Source organism: Oncorhynchus mykiss, chromosome 18 (assembly GCF_013265735.2).
Source record: "Oncorhynchus mykiss isolate Arlee chromosome 18, USDA_OmykA_1.1, whole genome shotgun sequence".
NCBI classification, from domain to species: domain Eukaryota; kingdom Metazoa; phylum Chordata; class Actinopteri; order Salmoniformes; family Salmonidae; genus Oncorhynchus; species Oncorhynchus mykiss.
In genome coordinates, this window is record NC_048582.1 from 68,949,581 (window position 1) to 68,967,773 (window position 18,193).

General features: G+C 51.7%; 1 protein-coding gene across 2 annotated transcripts in view; it reads right to left on the reverse strand.

Moving 5' to 3' along the window:
- Nucleotides 1-18,193, reverse strand: part of trit1 (tRNA isopentenyltransferase 1) — a 57,899-nt gene that overhangs the window by 10,976 nt on the left and 28,730 nt on the right. The window contains exons 2-7 of one of the 2 annotated variants that reach the window (XM_036953605.1): nt 17,801-17,941; nt 10,473-10,646; nt 9,940-10,094; nt 7,241-7,383; nt 6,829-6,940; nt 4,950-5,062 (exon numbers count right to left, since the gene is read on the reverse strand). In XM_036953605.1, the coding sequence (XP_036809500.1) occupies nt 4,950-5,062; nt 6,829-6,940; nt 7,241-7,383; nt 9,940-10,094; nt 10,473-10,646; nt 17,801-17,941 (838 nt within the window). The remainder of the gene's footprint in view (nt 1-4,949; nt 5,063-6,828; nt 6,941-7,240; nt 7,384-9,939; nt 10,095-10,472; nt 10,647-17,800; nt 17,942-18,193) is intronic. The other variant, XM_036953606.1, reaches the window with a different exon arrangement.

The following is an 18,193-nucleotide window of genomic DNA, read 5'->3' on the forward strand; positions in this document are numbered from 1 at the left end:
AGGACACGGCGCCAACAGCTGTTGACTGAGGTAAATACCAGTGAGAGCCGAGGACACGGCGCCAACAGCTGTTGACTGAGGTAAATACCAGTGAGAGCCGAGGACACGGCGCCAACAGCTGTTGACTGAGGTAAATACCAGTGTCTGTAGTGAGAGCCGAGGACACGGCACCAACAGCTGTTGACTGAGGTAAATACCAGTGAGAGCCGAGGACACGGCGCCAACAGCTGTTGACTGAGGTAAATACCAGTGAGAGCCGAGGACACGGCGCCAACAGCTGTTGACTGAGGTAAATACCAGTGAGAGCCGAGGACACGGCGCCAACAGCTGTTGACTGAGGTAAATACCAGTGACAGCCGAGGACACGGCGCCAACAGCTGTTGACTGAGGTAAATACCAGTGAGAGCCGAGGACACGGCGCCAACAGCTGTTGACTGAGGTAAATACCAGTGAGAGCCGAGGAGACGGCGCCAACAGCTGTTGGCTGAGGTAAATACCAGTGTCTGTAGTGAGAGCCGAGGACACGGCGCCAACAGCTGTTGACTGAGGTAAATACCAGTGAGAGCCGAGGAGACGGCGCCAACAGCTGTTGGCTGAGGTAAATACCAGTGTCTGTAGTGAGAGCCGAGGACACGGCGCCAACAGCTGTTGACTGAGGTAAATATCAGTGAGAGCCGAGGACACGGCGCCAACAGCTGTTGACTGAGGTAAATACCAGTGTCCGTAGTGAGAGCCGAGGACACGGCGCCAACAGCTGTTGACTGAGGTAAATACCAGTGACAGCCGAGGACACGGCACCAACAGCTGTTGACTGAGGTAAATACCAGTGAGAGCCGAGGACACGGCGCCAACAGCTGTTGACTGAGGTAAATACCAGTGAGAGCCGAGGACACGGCGCCAACAGCTGTTGACTGAGGTAAATATCAGTGAGAGCCGAGGACACGGCGCCAACAGCTGTTGACTGAGGTAAATACCAGTGTCCGTAGTGAGAGCCGAGGACACGGCGCCAACAGCTGTTGACTGAGGTAAATACCAGTGACAGCCGAGGACACGGCGCCAACAGCTGTTGACTGAGGTAAATACCAGTGAGAGCCGAGGACACGGCGCCAACAGCTGTTGACTGAGGTAAATATCAGTGAGAGCCGAGGACACGGCGCCAACAGCTGTTGACTGAGGTAAATACCAGTGTCCGTAGTGAGAGCCGAGGACACGGCGCCAACAGCTGTTGACTGAGGTAAATACCAGTGAGAGCCGAGGACACGGCGCCAACAGCTGTTGGCTGAGGTCAATACCAGTGTCTGTAGTGAGAGCCAAGGACACGGCGCCAACAGCTGTTGACTGAGGTAAATACCAGTGAGAGCCGAGGACACGGCGCCAACAGCTGTTGACTGAGGTAAATACCAGTGAGAGCCGAGGACACGGCGCCAACAGCTGTTGACTGAGGTAAATACCAGTGTCTGTAGTGAGAGCCGAGGACACGGCACCAACAGCTGTTGACTGAGGTAAATACCAGTGAGAGCCGAGGACACGGCGCCAACAGCTGTTGACTGAGGTAAATACCAGTGAGAGCCGAGGACACGGCGCCAACAGCTGTTGACTGAGGTAAATACCAGTGAGAGCCGAGGACACGGCGCCAACAGCTGTTGACTGAGGTAAATACCAGTGACAGCCGAGGACACGGCGCCAACAGCTGTTGACTGAGGTAAATACCAGTGAGAGCCGAGGACACGGCGCCAACAGCTGTTGACTGAGGTAAATACCAGTGAGAGCCGAGGAGACGGCGCCAACAGCTGTTGGCTGAGGTAAATACCAGTGTCTGTAGTGAGAGCCGAGGACACGGCGCCAACAGCTGTTGACTGAGGTAAATACCAGTGAGAGCCGAGGAGACGGCGCCAACAGCTGTTGGCTGAGGTAAATACCAGTGTCTGTAGTGAGAGCCGAGGACACGGCGCCAACAGCTGTTGACTGAGGTAAATATCAGTGAGAGCCGAGGACACGGCGCCAACAGCTGTTGACTGAGGTAAATACCAGTGTCCGTAGTGAGAGCCGAGGACACGGCGCCAACAGCTGTTGACTGAGGTAAATACCAGTGACAGCCGAGGACACGGCACCAACAGCTGTTGACTGAGGTAAATACCAGTGAGAGCCGAGGACACGGCGCCAACAGCTGTTGACTGAGGTAAATACCAGTGAGAGCCGAGGACACGGCGCCAACAGCTGTTGACTGAGGTAAATATCAGTGAGAGCCGAGGACACGGCGCCAACAGCTGTTGACTGAGGTAAATACCAGTGTCCGTAGTGAGAGCCGAGGACACGGCGCCAACAGCTGTTGACTGAGGTAAATACCAGTGACAGCCGAGGACACGGCGCCAACAGCTGTTGACTGAGGTAAATACCAGTGAGAGCCGAGGACACGGCGCCAACAGCTGTTGACTGAGGTAAATACCAGTGAGAGCCGAGGACACGGCGCCAACAGCTGTTGACTGAGGTAAATACCAGTGAGAGCCGAGGACACGGCGCCAACAGCTGTTTGTCACCGCTGGAGTGAAACGTGGTTGAATACGACCAGTCATTGCCCAACAATTTTGAATCAAATCACATGTAAAAAAAAAAATTATAAAAAAATAAATACAAATATGCCCACTATTAAAAAGAGCAGCTATTGTTATTTCCCCAACTGCTAATTGAAGCGCACTTCCCATTCCCCCTTCAAGTGTATAGGCAACTAGGCAGGCCTCATCACGTCCCATACAACGTTAACTAGGCAGGCCTCATCAGGCCTCATCACGTCCCATACAACGTTGACTAGGCAGGCCTCATCAGGCCTCATCACGTCCCACACAACGTTGACTAGGCAGGCATCATCAGGCCTCATCACGTCCCACACAACGTTAACTAGGCAGGCCTCATCACGTCCCACACAACGTTAACTAGGCAGGCCTCATCAGGCCTCATCACGTCCCACACAACGTTGACTAGGCAGGCCTCATCAGGCCTCATCACGTCCCACACAACGTTGACTAGGCAGGCATCATCAGGCCTCATCACGTCCCACACAACGTTAACTAGGCAGGCCTCAGCACGTCCCACACAACGTTAACTAGGCAGGCCCTCATCACGTCCCACACAACGTTAACTAGGCAGGCCTCATCAGGCCTCATCACGTCCCACACAACGTTGACTAGGCAGGCATCATCAGGCCTCATCACGTCCCACACAACGTTGACTAGGCAGGCCTCATCACGTCCCACACAACGTTAACTAGGCAGGCCTCATCACGTCCCACACAACGTTGACTAGGCAGGCCTCATCAGGCCTCATCACGTCCCACACAACGTTGACTAGGCAGGCATCATCAGGCCTCATCACGTCCCACACAACATTGACTAGGCAGGCCTCAGAATGTCCCACACAACATTGCAATATGCTGGAGGTAGTATACATTTTGAAAACACATAATTGCTTGAAACCTGAACTTTTTACTACATGTTATGAAGCGTGTTTTTCTACACTATTCAGAATGTGATGAGGAGATTGAATATTCATAATTTATGCAAATAATATAACTCAAGAGTAGGCTGATCAGATTTCTTCCTCTATCTTTCTTTGAATAATGTTGGCCTTTTATAAATCACATTTCATGCCATTCTACAACACTTTATATGACTAAAGACTTTATATGACTAAAGACATTATATGACTAAAGACTTTATATGACTAAAGACTTTATATGACTAAAGACTTTATATGACTAAAGACATTAGCTAAAGACATATTTCTTTAAATATGACACACATGACAGGCTAGCCTATTCGGCTGACATTAACAGATCAATAAAACGATGTCCGATCCCATATGTGAGCCCTATGAGAACACAAATACAACATGACCTCCGTCTGACCCGGAGGAAGTGTCCCTGACCCAATGATGAGACAGTGAGGATGCAGACTCAGCAGGGAGTCTTTCTCATCGTCTTCTCTTTACAGCAAATTTGCTTTCGAAAAACAAGCTTTCTCCGTGCTTGTATTTTTAAATATTGCGATATGTCTGGACGGATCGTTCTGCTTTTCACTGACAGTTGCAACTCTACAAATCGTCTCCTTGGTATTTGCAGCGAGCGCTGCCCAAATTGCCGGTCCTTCTGATTGAAGGCTATGCGATTTAAAACAAACCACAGTTTAGAGCTAAATGATCCTCTAAAATGATCCTCTGTGGTCAAATCAATGATTTTATTTATTTCTGAATAAACATGAGTAAGCTAATGAGGCTATATAATTTTGGAAATTTAATTCAATTTACTTTAGAAAAAGCTTTCCATAACCTTATGGACACGCAGCCTATGTCATCTAATATCTACAAATTGCTCAACAGAATTCGGTAAGAATGTTCTGTTAAAATTAATTATTATTCATTATTAAAATGTGATTTCTGTCATAGTGAGAAACGTGGCTGGACGCCCTAATCAGATTAGGGAATAAATGTTCATGGGTCTGGTCAATTTATGGTACATTTAAATTCTTCCGGTCAAATGAATGGTACCACATCTTCCTAACCTAAACCCTGGAACGCAAACACACACCTTGGTTCCGGAGTGTCTCTCAAACACACACACACACCTTGGTTCCGGAGTGTCTCCCAAACACACACACACCTTGGTTCCGGAGTGTCTCTCAAACACACACACACCTTGGTTCCGGAGTGTCTCTCAAACACACACACACCTTGGTTCCGGAGTGTCTCAAACACACACACACACACACACCTTGGTTCCGGAGTGTCTCTCAAACACACACACACCTTGGTTCCGGAGTGTCTCTCAAACACACACACACACACCTTGGTTCCGGAGTGTCTCTCAAACACACACACACACACCTTGGTTCCGGAGTGTCTCTCAAACACACACACACACCTTGGTTCCGGAGTGTCTCTCAAACACACACACACACCTTGGTTCCGGAGTGTCTCTCGGACCTCCTGTGTCGTCTCATCAGGACATGTCAGGTACTCATGGAACTCCTTAAAACCTATAGACTGGAATATACCATGCTGGTAGTCCTGACTGAGACAGAGAGAGAGGAGGAGAGAGGAGAGAGAGAAGGAGAAAGGAGGAGAGAGAGAGAGAGAGAGAAGGAGGAGATAAGGAGACACTGAGCAAGGGGGTGACAGAGAGAGAGGGAGGGAGGAAGTGGTGAACAGTAGTAACATATGATTATAGCAGTATCATTACATATATAATTGTCATCAAGTCCTCCAAAAATAACAACAGTGTCACACAGTCTTGAGCTAGACTAGACAACCAGGGGCAATGTCTTCATCTCTCTAATCCATCACACGCTCTCTGAAACCTCCCTCCTTCCCTATCACTCTACAGTAGGGGTCAGGCCGGGAGACACAGAGAGACAGGAGACAGACGGACACAGAGTCTCATGATGCTGCTGGACAGAGACGTGAAGCCTGCTGAGACGTTGTCCTCTGGTCCTGACGAGAGAGACATTGGTTGTGATCGGATTCTATACCCTTCTACATGAAGTGTACACTTGTACACTACCCCTGAATTATTCAAAAGCATCACCTGGCCCCCGACGACAGAGAGGGAGAGACATGTCTTGCCTGTGTTGCCTGCTACTATGCTAAAGGGAGTTTCTGCCTTATTTCTCCTTCTAAATCATTGATGAGACTGAACTGCTACAGAAAGAGGGGGAGGCAATGTGGTTTCATTGAGTGTCAATCATATGAGCTCAGTTTCCATCTCTAAACGTACTAGCACAATACAGTCTGCATGCCACTGCAGCTCTGACCGGATGCCATTGTGGCTCTACTTTATTGCAGTTCAGTGGTGGTGTGAGTGAGTGCAGCAGCCACACCCTAGAGCTGTGTCAATCTGCTGACTCACACTGGCTCCATAATAGAACTCTCTCCCTAACCCCACCCCCCTCTCTCTCTCTCCCTAACCCCCCCCCCCCCCTCTCTCCCTAACTCCCCCCCCCCCCCCCCCCCCCCCCCCCTCGAGAGAGATGATGTGCATCAGTAGAGGGCAAGAGAGAGAAGAATGGAAGGGATATGGAGATAGAAAAGAGAGGACACTTGAGGGGAAGTAAAGAAGAGAGAAGAAGAGAGAGTGGGGGGGGGGGGGGGGGGGATGTCGTTGTACGAGGATTGACCTTGCAGATTGGTGACCGCAGTCAAAGGGGGGTTGCTGAAGGAGGGAGTCAGTGGGTAGAGCAGCATCCTAAGGAAATATGCCATCAAGTCCCTGTGACCACACCTAAGAGTCTCACACAATCATTGGTCAAATCAATACGTGGCTGAAAGAGCACTACGCAGCGTTATCTGACCCCGTGGCAACAGGACGCAGCGTTATCTGACCCCGTGGCAACAGGACGCATCGTTATCTGACCCCGTGGCAACAGGACGCAGCGTTATCTGACCCCGTGGCAACACGACCCAGCGTCATCTGACCCCGTGGCAACACGACCCAGCGTCATCTGACCCCGTGGCAACACGACCCAGCGTCATCTGACCCCGTGGCAACACGACCCAGCGTCATCTGACCCCGTGGCAACACGACCCAGCGTCATCTGACCCCGTGGCAACACGACCCAGCGTCATCTGACCCCGTGGCAACACGACCCAGCGTCATCTGACCCCGTGGCAACACGACCCAGCGTCATCTGACCCCGTGGCAACACGACCCAGCGTTATCTGACCCCGTGGCCACACGACCCAGCGTTTACTGACCCCGTGGCAACACGACCCAGCGTCATCTGACCCCGTGGCAACACGACCCAGCGTCATCTGACCCCGTGGCAACACGACCACACCCACCTCTGGTCCTGAATCTTCTGCTGGTTGAATCTCAGGTGGAAATCTCTGAGCTCGTCTATCAGGCCTGTCAACAGCATCTGATCCACACGCCGGTCCAAGCGCTCATCTATGGCTAAAGACAGACAAGGAGAGTCGGTGGTTGAAGGGTAGCTCATCCAAATTAGACACTTAAAACATATTGGTTTCCTAACCCACGTTAATACAGTAACCCAAGCTATGATTTTGGCCACTGTCTACAAATGCTAACTTATTAGCGTTCGCATCCAAAAACCCAATGCAAGTGAATATCCCTTTATCTTAGCATATTTTGCACTTTGGTGTCCTGATCATCTGAAAGTAACTTTACTGAGCTAAGAAAACAATATGAGACACTTTGGGGAAAGGGGGGGGGGGGGGGGGGGGGGTTCCTTACCCTCCATGTCAGCATGTAACCAGAAGATACAGGGGTCTGGGTACCTCAGTGGCCCCCCCAGCACATCTCCCCCCTCCTGCCCTCTCTGCTCCTCCAACCAATGGCTGTGAGGCACGCCTGTGTCCGCATGCACCTGTAGGCTCCTAGAGGTGTCAATCAAAACAGGACACAGTGAGAGTCCCGCCCTCTTTCACAGATGAACATAAGAGGACATAGAAATACAAATAAAATGGAGGGGGGAAAAAACAACAGATTTCTTGACATTAGATGTGATGGGTCGGGGCTGGTGTCTACTCTCAGATGATGTGATCAGTTGGGAAAGGTGCTGATACGGGAATTTATATATTTAAAGTAATGACTAAAGGATTCCACCCTGAAATCATAATAATTGTATGAAATGTGTTAGTAGTCATAATTCCATAATATGTGTGACTAGACCATTGTGTTGCTGTGTAGTGGTGTGAGAGTTGAGAGAACAAAGGACAACAGGAAAGAGGATCCTTCCAAGGAACGTCGAGAAACTGCCAAGGCTGGTAGAAAAGTGATAAACCTGTCTGTCTGTGTGTGTGTGTCTGTATACACACACACACACACACACACACACACACACGTAGAGGGGGTTATAAAGACTCCAGAAGCTGAGTCTTTGCCTAATTATTATTAAACCCAGGGTCTTACAAACCTCGGGGATCGGTCAAAGCTTAAATAATTGTTTCGTTATCATTATGGAAAATGGAAAATTCTCCTGACAGGTGTCTACCCTCATTAGATGATGTGATGGGTCGGGTGTCTGCTCTGCCAGAGGATGTGACGGGTTGGGGCAAATGTGTTGGGGCAAATGTGATGGGTTGGGGCTGGTGTCTACTCTGTGTCATTAGATGATGTGATAGGTCGGGGCTGGTGTCTACCCTGTGCCATTAGATGATGTGATAGGTCGGGGCTGGTGTCTACCCTGTGCCATTAAATGACATGATGGGTCAGGCAGGTGTCTATTCCGCTTCATTAGATGATGTGATAGGTCGGGGCTGGTGTCTACCCTGTGCCATTAAATGACATGATGGGTCAGGCAGGTGTCTATTCCGCTTTATTAGATGATGTGATGGGTCGAGGCAGATGTCTACTCTGAGTCATCAGATGATGTGATGGGTTAGGGCAAGTATGATGGTTGGGACAGGTGCCTACTCTGACTCATCAGATGACGTGATGGGTTGGGGCAGGCGTGACGGGTTGGGGCTGATGTCTAGTCTGAGTCATCAGATGATGTGATGGATTGGGGCTGATATCATCCGATGACTCAGACTAGACATGATGGTTGGGGCTGATGTCTAGTCTGAGTCATCAGATGATGTGAAGAGTTGGGGCAGATGTCTAGTCTGAGTCATCAGATGATGTGATGGGTTGGGGCAGGTGCCTACTCTGACTCATCAGATGATGTGATGGGTTGGGGCAGGTACCTACTCTGACTCATCAGATGATGTGATGGGTTGGGGCAGGCACCTACTCTGACTCATCAGATGATGTGATGGGTTGGGGCAGGTGTGACGGGTTGGGGCTGATGTCTACTCTGAGTCATCAGATGATGTGATGGGTTGGGGCAGATGTCTAGTCTGAGTCATCAGATGATGTGATGGGTTGGGGCAGGCGTGACGGGTTGGGGCTGATGTCTACTCTGAGTCATCAGATGATGTGATGGGTTGGGGCAGGTGCCTACTCTGTGCCCAGTAAATTTAGCAACCTCTCAGCTCATTGACAGGATGGTGTTTTTATGACACACATACTTACAGAGAGGGGGTACAGTATGTCAGAACAGCCTGTCTAGAACCTGTGAGATTGAGGGTTGGGTCACAGGGTGCTCCTCCTCGGCTGGGTGTGTGTGTGTGTGTGTGTGTGTGTGACACTGTTCCTCTACTGACAGGAAATGACAGGAGGAAACAGTTTGTGTCGGGTGAGGTTTGTCTCTTCACAGCACACAGTGCACCCAGGCATGAATAAGTGATGTGGAACAGAGTGTCAATAATATACAACCAGTACCAGCCCACCCGGCTAACACGCAGTACCAGCCCACCCGGCTAACACGCAGTAGCAGCCCACCCGGCTAACACGCAGTAGCAGCCCACCCGGCTAACACGCAGTACCAGCCCACCCGGCTAACACGCAGTACCAGCCCACCCGGCTAACACGCAGTACCAGCCCACCCGGCTAACACGCAGTACCAGCCCACCCGGCTAACACGCAGTACCAGCCCACCCGGCTAACACGCAGTACCAGCCCACCCGGCTAACACGCAGTACCAGCCCACCCGGCTAACACGCAGTACCAGCCCACCCGGCTAACACGCAGTACCAGCCTACCACGCCGTACCAGCCTACCACGCCGTACCAGCCCACCCGGCTACCACGCCGTACCAGCCCACCCGGCTACCACGCCGTACCAGCCCACCCGGCTACCACGCCGTACCAGCCCACCCGGCTACCACGCCGTACCAGCCCACCCGGCTACCACGCCGTACCAGCCCACCCGGCTACCACGCCGTACCAGCCCACCCGGCTACCACGCAGTACCAGCCCACCTGGCTACCACGCAGTACCAGCCCACCCGGCTACCACGCAGTACCAGCCCACCCGGCTACCACGCAGTACCAGCCCACCTGGCTACCACGCAGTACCAGCCCACCCGGCTAACACGTAGTACCAGCCTACCTGGCAATCTTGCGTGTGTCGTGAGGATGTAGCATGGAGGCCATTTCAGGATCGACCTCGGTCAGTCTCCTGTGGAGCTCAGCCCCGCCCAGTTTCTCGAGCTCCGCCTTCCCGTCAAGAGACCCGCCTTTCTTCCCCTCTCCTTCATTCTCATGCTGAGAGAGAACGAGGAGAGCAGAGAAAGAGAGAGAGAGAGAGAACGAGGAGAGCAGAGAAAAAGAGAGAGAACGAGGAGAGCGGAGCAAAAGAGAGAGAGAGAGAGAGAAAAAAGAAAGCGAAATGGAAAGAGACCAGGAGAGAGAAAAAGAGAGCGAGGGACAGAAGTAGAGAGAAGTAAAGAAAGCAAATTAGAATAAAGTGAGTTGACATTAAATTGCATCATCAGGTGCTCTTCACATTATCTTCCCATATTTTGAAGGGAGAAGGAGCGAAATGGTGGGGGAGAAGTCACGGAGAGGTTACTTCTTCCCCCTGTATACCCAGTTAGGGGTGGGGGGGGGGGGGGGGGGGGGGGTGAGGAGTGTGGCTCTTACCCCTTCATCCATCAGTACTCTCCACAGCAATGACTGATGTAGGGGTGAGTTAGGGGTGAGGAGTGTGGCTCTTACCCCTTCATCCATCAGTACTCTCCACAGCAGTGATTCTATGTAGTAGTTAGTTCCTCCTACTATGACAGGCAGCTTCTCTCTGCTGTACACGTCTTCTATGTGAGCTGGTTAAGGAAACACTGATTTACCCTAATAAATAACACACACACACTTTAAATAACAATATAATGTTTCTAAACACTTCATTAATGTGGGATACTACCACTTCATGTGGATACTACCACGATAAATAAAATAACTTTCTCACTCATCATTAAAACGCACAAATATCATACCCCCAAGACATGCTAACCTCTCACCATTACAATAACAGGGGAGGTTAGCATTTTATATCATACCCAACAAGACATGCTAACCTCTCACCATTACAATAACAGGGGAGGTTAGCATTTTATATCATACCCAACAAGACATGCTAACCTCTCACAATAACAGGGGAGGTTAGCATTTTAAATCATAACCCCCCAAGACATGCTAACTTCTCACCATTACAATAACAGGGGAGGTTAGCATTTTATATCATACCCCCAAGACATGCTAACTTCTCACCATTACAATAACAGGGGAGGTTAGCATTTTATATCATACCCAACAAGACATGCTAACCTCTCACAATAACAGGGGAGGTTAGCATTTTAAATCATAACCCCCCAAGACATGCTAACTTCTCACCATTACAATAACAGGGGAGGTTAGCATTTTATATCATACCCCCAAGACATGCTAACTTCTCACCATTACAATAACAGGGGAGGTTAGCATTTTATATCATACCCCCAAGACATGCTAACTTCTCACCATTACAATAATAGGGGAGGTTAGCATTTTATATCATACCCAACAAGACATGCTAACCTCTCACAATAATAGGGGAGGTTAGCATTTTATATCATAACCCCAAGACATGCTAACCTCTCACAATAATAGGGGAGGTTAGCTTTTTATATGAATGTGTCAAGAACTGCAACGCTGCTGTTTTTTTTATACCCAACAGTTTTTATTTATTTATTTTTATTTTACCTTTATTTAACCAGGCAAGTCAGTTAAGAACAAATTCTTATTTTCAATGACGGCCTAGGAACAGTGGGTTAACTGCCTGTTCAGGGGCAGAACGACAGATTTGTACCTTGTCAGCTCGGGGGTTTGAACTCGCAACCTTCCGGTTACTAGTCCAACGCTCTAACCACTAGGCTACCCTGTGTGTATAAAGAACGGTCCACCACCCAAAGAACATCCAGCCAACGTGCCACACCTGTGGGAAGCATTGGAGTCAACATGGGCCAGCATTCCCTGTGGAACGCTTGACACCTTGTAGAGTCCATGCCCCGACGAATTGAGGCAGTTCTTACTGATCTTAAAACTGCATTGTTAGGGCCTCCCGAGTGGCGCAGTGGTCTAAAGCATTGTGCATCGCAGGGCTAGCTGTGCCACTAGAGATTCTGGGTTTGAGTCCAGGCTCTGTCGTAGCCGGGCCGCGACCGGGATGACTCATGGGGCGGCGCACATTTGGCCCAGCGTCGTCCCAGCGTCGTCCGGGTTAGGGGAGGGTTTGGCCGGCAGGGATGTCCTTGTCCCATCGCAAACTAGCGACTCCCTGTGGCGGGCTGGGTGCAATGCACGCTGACACGGTCACCAGGTGTAACGGCGTTTCCTCCGACACTTTGGTGCGGCTGTCTTCTGGGTTAAGCGGGCATCGTGTCAAGAAGCAGTGAGGCTTGGTTGGGTTTCGAGGGACGCACGCCTCTCGACCTTCGCCTCTCTCCCGAGTCCATACAGGAGTTCCAATGATGAGAATATACCAATTGGATATCACGAAATTTAGGAGAAAACCAACAATGCAGTTATTTATTTAAGGGCTTGTAAGTAAGTGTTTCACTCTAAGGTTGAATTTGGGACATGTTACGAATACAATTTTATTATGAAGGCAAACGTGTGTTTGGGGGGGGTATATGAACTACATATATTGATTTAAAAGTATACAAGGCAAGTGATCAGAGAGCTGATGATAGGCTCATAGGAAGTCCCTCCCCTCTCTCTCTCTAGGGATAATTAGATATCTTGTCTGAGCAGTTAAGGCCCATCAGCTATCATCACTCCCCTCCCCCTCGCACACACACACAGACAGTCACCACTCTGAAATCCGTAAGGAGTGAGAGAGAGATGGTGAGAAGAGGAGATAAAGGAGGGAGAATATGAGCCTGTGGGAGAGAAACAGAGACAGATGGATGGAAAGTAGGAGGGCTGAAGAGAAAGGAGGGGAGGAAAAGGGGGGTGAGAGAGAAAGGAACAGAGAGCGGGGGAGGGAGGGAGCGAGGGACAATCAGGAAATGATGCTAGAGAGATGCAAAGAGAGAGAGAGAGATGCAGAGAGAGAGATGCAGAGAGAGAGAGAGATGCAGAGAGAGACACAGAGAGACGCAGAGAGAGAGAAAACGAGACGCAGAGCGAGAGAGAGAGAGAGAGAGACGCAGAGAGAGAAAGAGACGCAGAGAGAGAGAGAGAAAGAGAGACGCAGAGAGAGAGAGAAAGAGACGCAGAGAGAGAGAGAAAGACGCAGAGAGAGAGAGAAAGACGCAGAGAGAGAGAGACGCAGAGAGAGAGAGAAAGAGACACAGAGAGAGAGAGAAAGAGACACAGAGAGAGAAAGAGACACAGAGAGAGAGAGAAAGAGACACAGAGAGAGAGAGAAAGAGACGCAGAGAGAGAGAGAGAAAGAGACGCAGAGAGAGAGAGAGAAAGAGAGACGCAGAGAGAGAGAAAGAGACGCAGAGAGAGAGAGAGAAAGAGAGACGCAGAGAGAGAGAGAGACGCAGAGAGAGAGAAAGAGACGCAGAGAGAGAGAGAAAGAGACACAGAGAGAGAGAGAAAGAGACACAGAGAGAGAGAGAAAGAGACACAGAGAGAGAGAGAAAGAGACACAGAGAGAGAAAGAGAGACACAGAGAGAGAGAGAAAGAGACGCAGAGAGAGAGAGAGACGCAGAGAGAGAGAAAGAGACGCAGAGAGAGAGAGAGAAAGAGAGACGCAGAGAGAGAGAGAGACGCAGAGAGAGAGAAAGAGACGCAGAGAGAGAGAGAGAAAGAGAGAAAGAGACGCAGAGAGAGAGAAAGAGACGCAGAGAGAGAGAGAGAGAAAGAGAGACGCAGAGAGAGAGAGAGACGCAGAGAGAGAAAGAGAGACACAGAGAGAGAGAGAAAGAGACGCAGAGAGCGAGAGAGATAGAGAGAGAGATGCAGAGAGAGAGATGCAGAGAGAGCGATGCAGAGAGAGAGAGAGAGAAAGATGCTATGTGAGCAGCATGTTTAACGGAGAGAGAATGGACCGGTCATGATACTATGTTATTCTCCTCTCTCTCTCCTTTACTCTCCATTCCTCTACACCTCTTCTCACTTCCTCACTCTTCCATTCACTAAACATCCAACTTTCTCTTTACATCCATGTTAACTACCTCTCTCTCCATACCTTCTTTCACTCTATTAGATCTCCTCCTGTCCGTCTCTCCCTACCCCCAGTCCGTCTCTCCCTCCCTCCCCCGTCCGTCTCTCCCTCCCTCCCCCGTCCGTCTCTCCCTCCCCCCTCCGTCCGTCTCTCCCTCCCCCCTCCGTCCGTCCGTCTCTCCCTCCCCCCTCCGTCCGTCCGTCTCTCCCTCCCCCCTCCGTCCGTCTCTCCCTCCCCCCTCCGTCCATCTCTCCCTCCCCCCTCCGTCCATCTCTCCCTCCCTCCTCCTGTCCGTAACTCCCTCCCTCCCCTGTCTCTCACTCCCCCGTCAGTCTCTCCCTCCCTCCCCATCTCTCTTTCTCCCCCCCATCTCTCTTTCCCCCCCATCTCTCTTTCTCCCCCCCTCCCCACTCTGTCTTTCCCTCCCCCCCAGTTCGTCTCTCCCTCCGTCTCTCCCTCCCTACTCTGTCTCTCCCTCCCTCCCTCCGTCTCTCCCTCCCTCCCTCCGTCTCTCCCTCCCTCCCTCCGTCTCTCCCTCCCTCCCTCCGTCTCTCCCTCCCTCCCTCCCTCCGTCTCTCCCTACCCCGTCTCTATTTCTCCCCCCCGTCCGTCTCTCTTTCTCCCCCCCCGTCCGTCTCTCCCTCCCCCTCTCTCTCCCCCCACCCCCTCGCGTCTCTCTCTCCCCCCTCTTTCTCCCTCCCCCCACCCCCTCGCGTCTCTCTCCCCCCGTCCATCTCTCCCTCCCTACTACGTCTCTCCCTCCCCCTCTCCCTCCCCCCCTCTTTCTCCCTCCCCCCCACCAGCCTAGCGGCTCTCTCCCCCTCACGTCGCTCTCCCCCCCGCGTCTCGCTTTCTCCCCCCCGCATCTCTCTTTCTCCCCCCCACCCCTCACGTCCGTCTCTCCTTCCCCCGTCCATATCTCCCTCCCCCGTCCTTCTCTCCCTCCCCCGTCCATATCTCCCTCCCCGTCCATCCCTCCTTTCTTCCCACTCCGTCTCTCCCCCCCCCCCATCTCTCTTCCCCCCCCGCGTCTCTCACCCCCCCCCCCCACGTCTCTCACCCCCCCCACGTCTCTCACCCCCCACGTCTCTCACCCCCCCCCACCACGTCTCTCACCCCCCCCCACCACGTCTCTCACCCCCCCCCACCACGTCTCTCACCCCCCCCCACCACGTCTCTCACCCCCCCCACCACGTCTCTCACCCCCCCCCCACCACGTCTCTCACCCCCCCACCACGTCTCTCACCCCCCCCCCACCACGTCTCTCACCCCCCCCCACCACGTCTCTCACCCCCCCCCCCCCACCACGTCTCTCACCCCCCCCCCACCACGTCTCTCACCCCCCCCCCCCACCACGTCTCTCACCCCCCCCCCCCCACCACGTCTCTCACCCCCCCCCACCACGTCTCTCACCCCCCCCCCCCCCACCACGTCTCTCACCCCCCCCCCCCCACCACCACGTCTCTCACCCCCCCCCCCCACCACGTCTCTCACCCCCCCCCCCCCCCACCACGTCTCTCACCCCCCCCCCCCCCCACCACGTCTCTCACCCCCCCCCCCCCCCCACCACGTCTCTCACCCCCCCCCACCACGTCTCTCACCCCCCCCCACCACGTCTCTCACCCCCCCCCCCCACCACGTCTCTCACCCCCCCCCCACCACGTCTCTCACCCCCCCCCACCACGTCTCTCACCCCCCCCCCCCCACCACGTCTCTCACCCCCCCCCCCCCCACCACGTCTCTCACCCCCCCCCCCCCCACCACGTCTCTCACCCCCCCCCCCCCACCACGTCTCTCACCCCCCCCCCACCACCACGTCTCTCACCCCCCCCCCACCACGTCTCTCACCCCCCCCCCACCACGTCTCTCACCCCCCCCCCACCACGTCTCTCACCCCCCCCCACGTCTCTCTCCCCCCCCACCACGTCTCTCACCCCCCCCACCACGTCTCTCACCCCCCCCCACGTCTCTCTCCCCCCCCACGTCTCTCTCCCCCCCCACGTCTCTCTTTCTCCCCCCCAACCCCTCGCGTCTCTGTTCTCTGTCGTGGATGATGTTCTCTGTCGTGGATGATGTTGCCGACTGGTTGAGCACCGGTACACACTACCAAGTGTGATATTTTTTCAGATGCTGCCCTCCTGGAGTTAAACAGTAATAGGGTCAGTGCTATTAACTTCACAACATTCATACTATAGAACGCCGTTTGGGTCTTTGCATGTCAAAGATGCACGTCAAAATAACACTATTTGACAATAACCCTATTTGACTCGTTAAATAAGCTTTTAATTTGACACGTCGTAAAATTATTAAATTAACTATTAATGAACTATTAATGAACTATTAATGAATTTGCACGTCACTACTATCAGTAGCACTGTACAAAGCTGTACAACAAAAAAAAAAGTCTGCAAACACCGGCCACGAACGATGTGTTTGTTTACAATACCGTGTTGGTAATAAAAGCATTATTTGTTCGACCACAACTTCTGGGGTAGCTAGCTTTAGCTTGGTACCTAGCTAGCTTTAGCTTGGTGCCTAGCTAGCTTTAGCTTGGTACCTAGCTAGCTTTAGCTTGGTGCCTAGCTAGCTTTAGCTTGGTGCCTAGCTAGCTTTAGCTTGGTGCCTAGCTAGCTTTAGCTTGGTGCCTAGCTAGCTTTAGCTTGGTGCCTAGCTAGCTTTAGCTTGGTGCCTAGCTAGCTTTAGCTTGGTGCCTAGCTAGCTTTAGCTTGGTACCTAGCTAGCACCAATACAACCAGCCTGAAAACAACGACCAGTAGAAACTGCAGTCATTTTCATTATTCTTCGCAATGGTTTAGGAATCCTTGTGAGTAAGTATTAGTTAGGTAGGTAGCCACTTGTTGTTTGCGGTTTGCCTTCAAAATAAAAGTACCTCTTCGAAAGTGATGCAGAAGGTTACAATTGGTGGAATCGTGCCATATTTAGACTAGATAATGTTAAACAAGGTTGGAATGTGGAGCAATGAAATGGGGTATCAGTCTAGTCAGTGACACCCACAGAACACAACTATGAAAAGTTGTCGCGTTGTAGCTCTTATCGCGGGACTGTGACTGGGTGAAATCACCTCCCCAGTCAGCCTATTGTGTGTATTGATATTCATATTTCACTGTACAGTTTTACCTAAGGATTGGGGGATCAATGAAATGGGATATCAGTCTACTCAATACCTAAGATATTTTTCCCCCAAAGTCCTCAGAGTTATCGGACTCCAAAAAATCCACGCCTACCCCTGCTAAACCCGGACGACGCCGGGCCAATTGTGCAGCTCCCAATCACGGCCAGATGTGATACAGCCTGGATTCGAACCAGGGACGGTGGTGACGCCTCTTGCGCTGAGATGTTGAGTCCGTGTGTGTTTTAACTATTCAACTGTACTAGAATGAACTAAAAAAGCCACTAAAATGTGAAATATTGGTTACCGGTATTGGTATCAGTTAGCTAGCTGTTGCTAACTAATTTGTCCTGGGATATAAACATTGAGCTGTTATTTTACCGGAAATGCACAAGGTCCTCTACTCTGACAATAATCCACAGATAAAAGGGTAAAAGCCAACTTTAAGGTGCATTACCACCACCAACTGGACAAGAGTGTGGACCTCAGTTCATCTTCCAATCACCACGTGGGTATGTGCTCCTATAAACCAATGAGATTGGAGAGGCGGGACTGGCAGCGCGTCAAGCGCCACGAATACAATCAAGTTCTATTTTAGCGCCTGGCTACGCAGACGCTCGTTGACGTGCACGAGCGTGGTGGTCCACATGTCTCACCCATACAGGAAGTACATTCATAAAGGATATGAGAGCCAGGGCCTTGTTCCTGAAGTCTACCACAGTGTAGCTGCTGACCAAGGGATCCACGAAGCTGATCATGTGATGACTGCACTGGGCACGCTCCTCAGCAGTCACCTTATTGGTTATGATGTCCAGCCCACGATACACCTGAGGAAGAGAGAGAGAGAACCAATCAGATGTCAAGATCGACAAGGCAGAGAAGTTGTCCATGAAATATGCTTCAGAGACCAATCGAACTGCAATTAACGCAAAACAATGTAGAGTGAGAAACAGTAGCCAATAACAGAACAGCCACTAAGCTAAACAGACCCACGGACACTGCCACAGTTGGATAACAGAACAGCCACTGAGCTAAACAGACCCACGGACACTGCCACAGTTGGATAACAGAACAGCCAC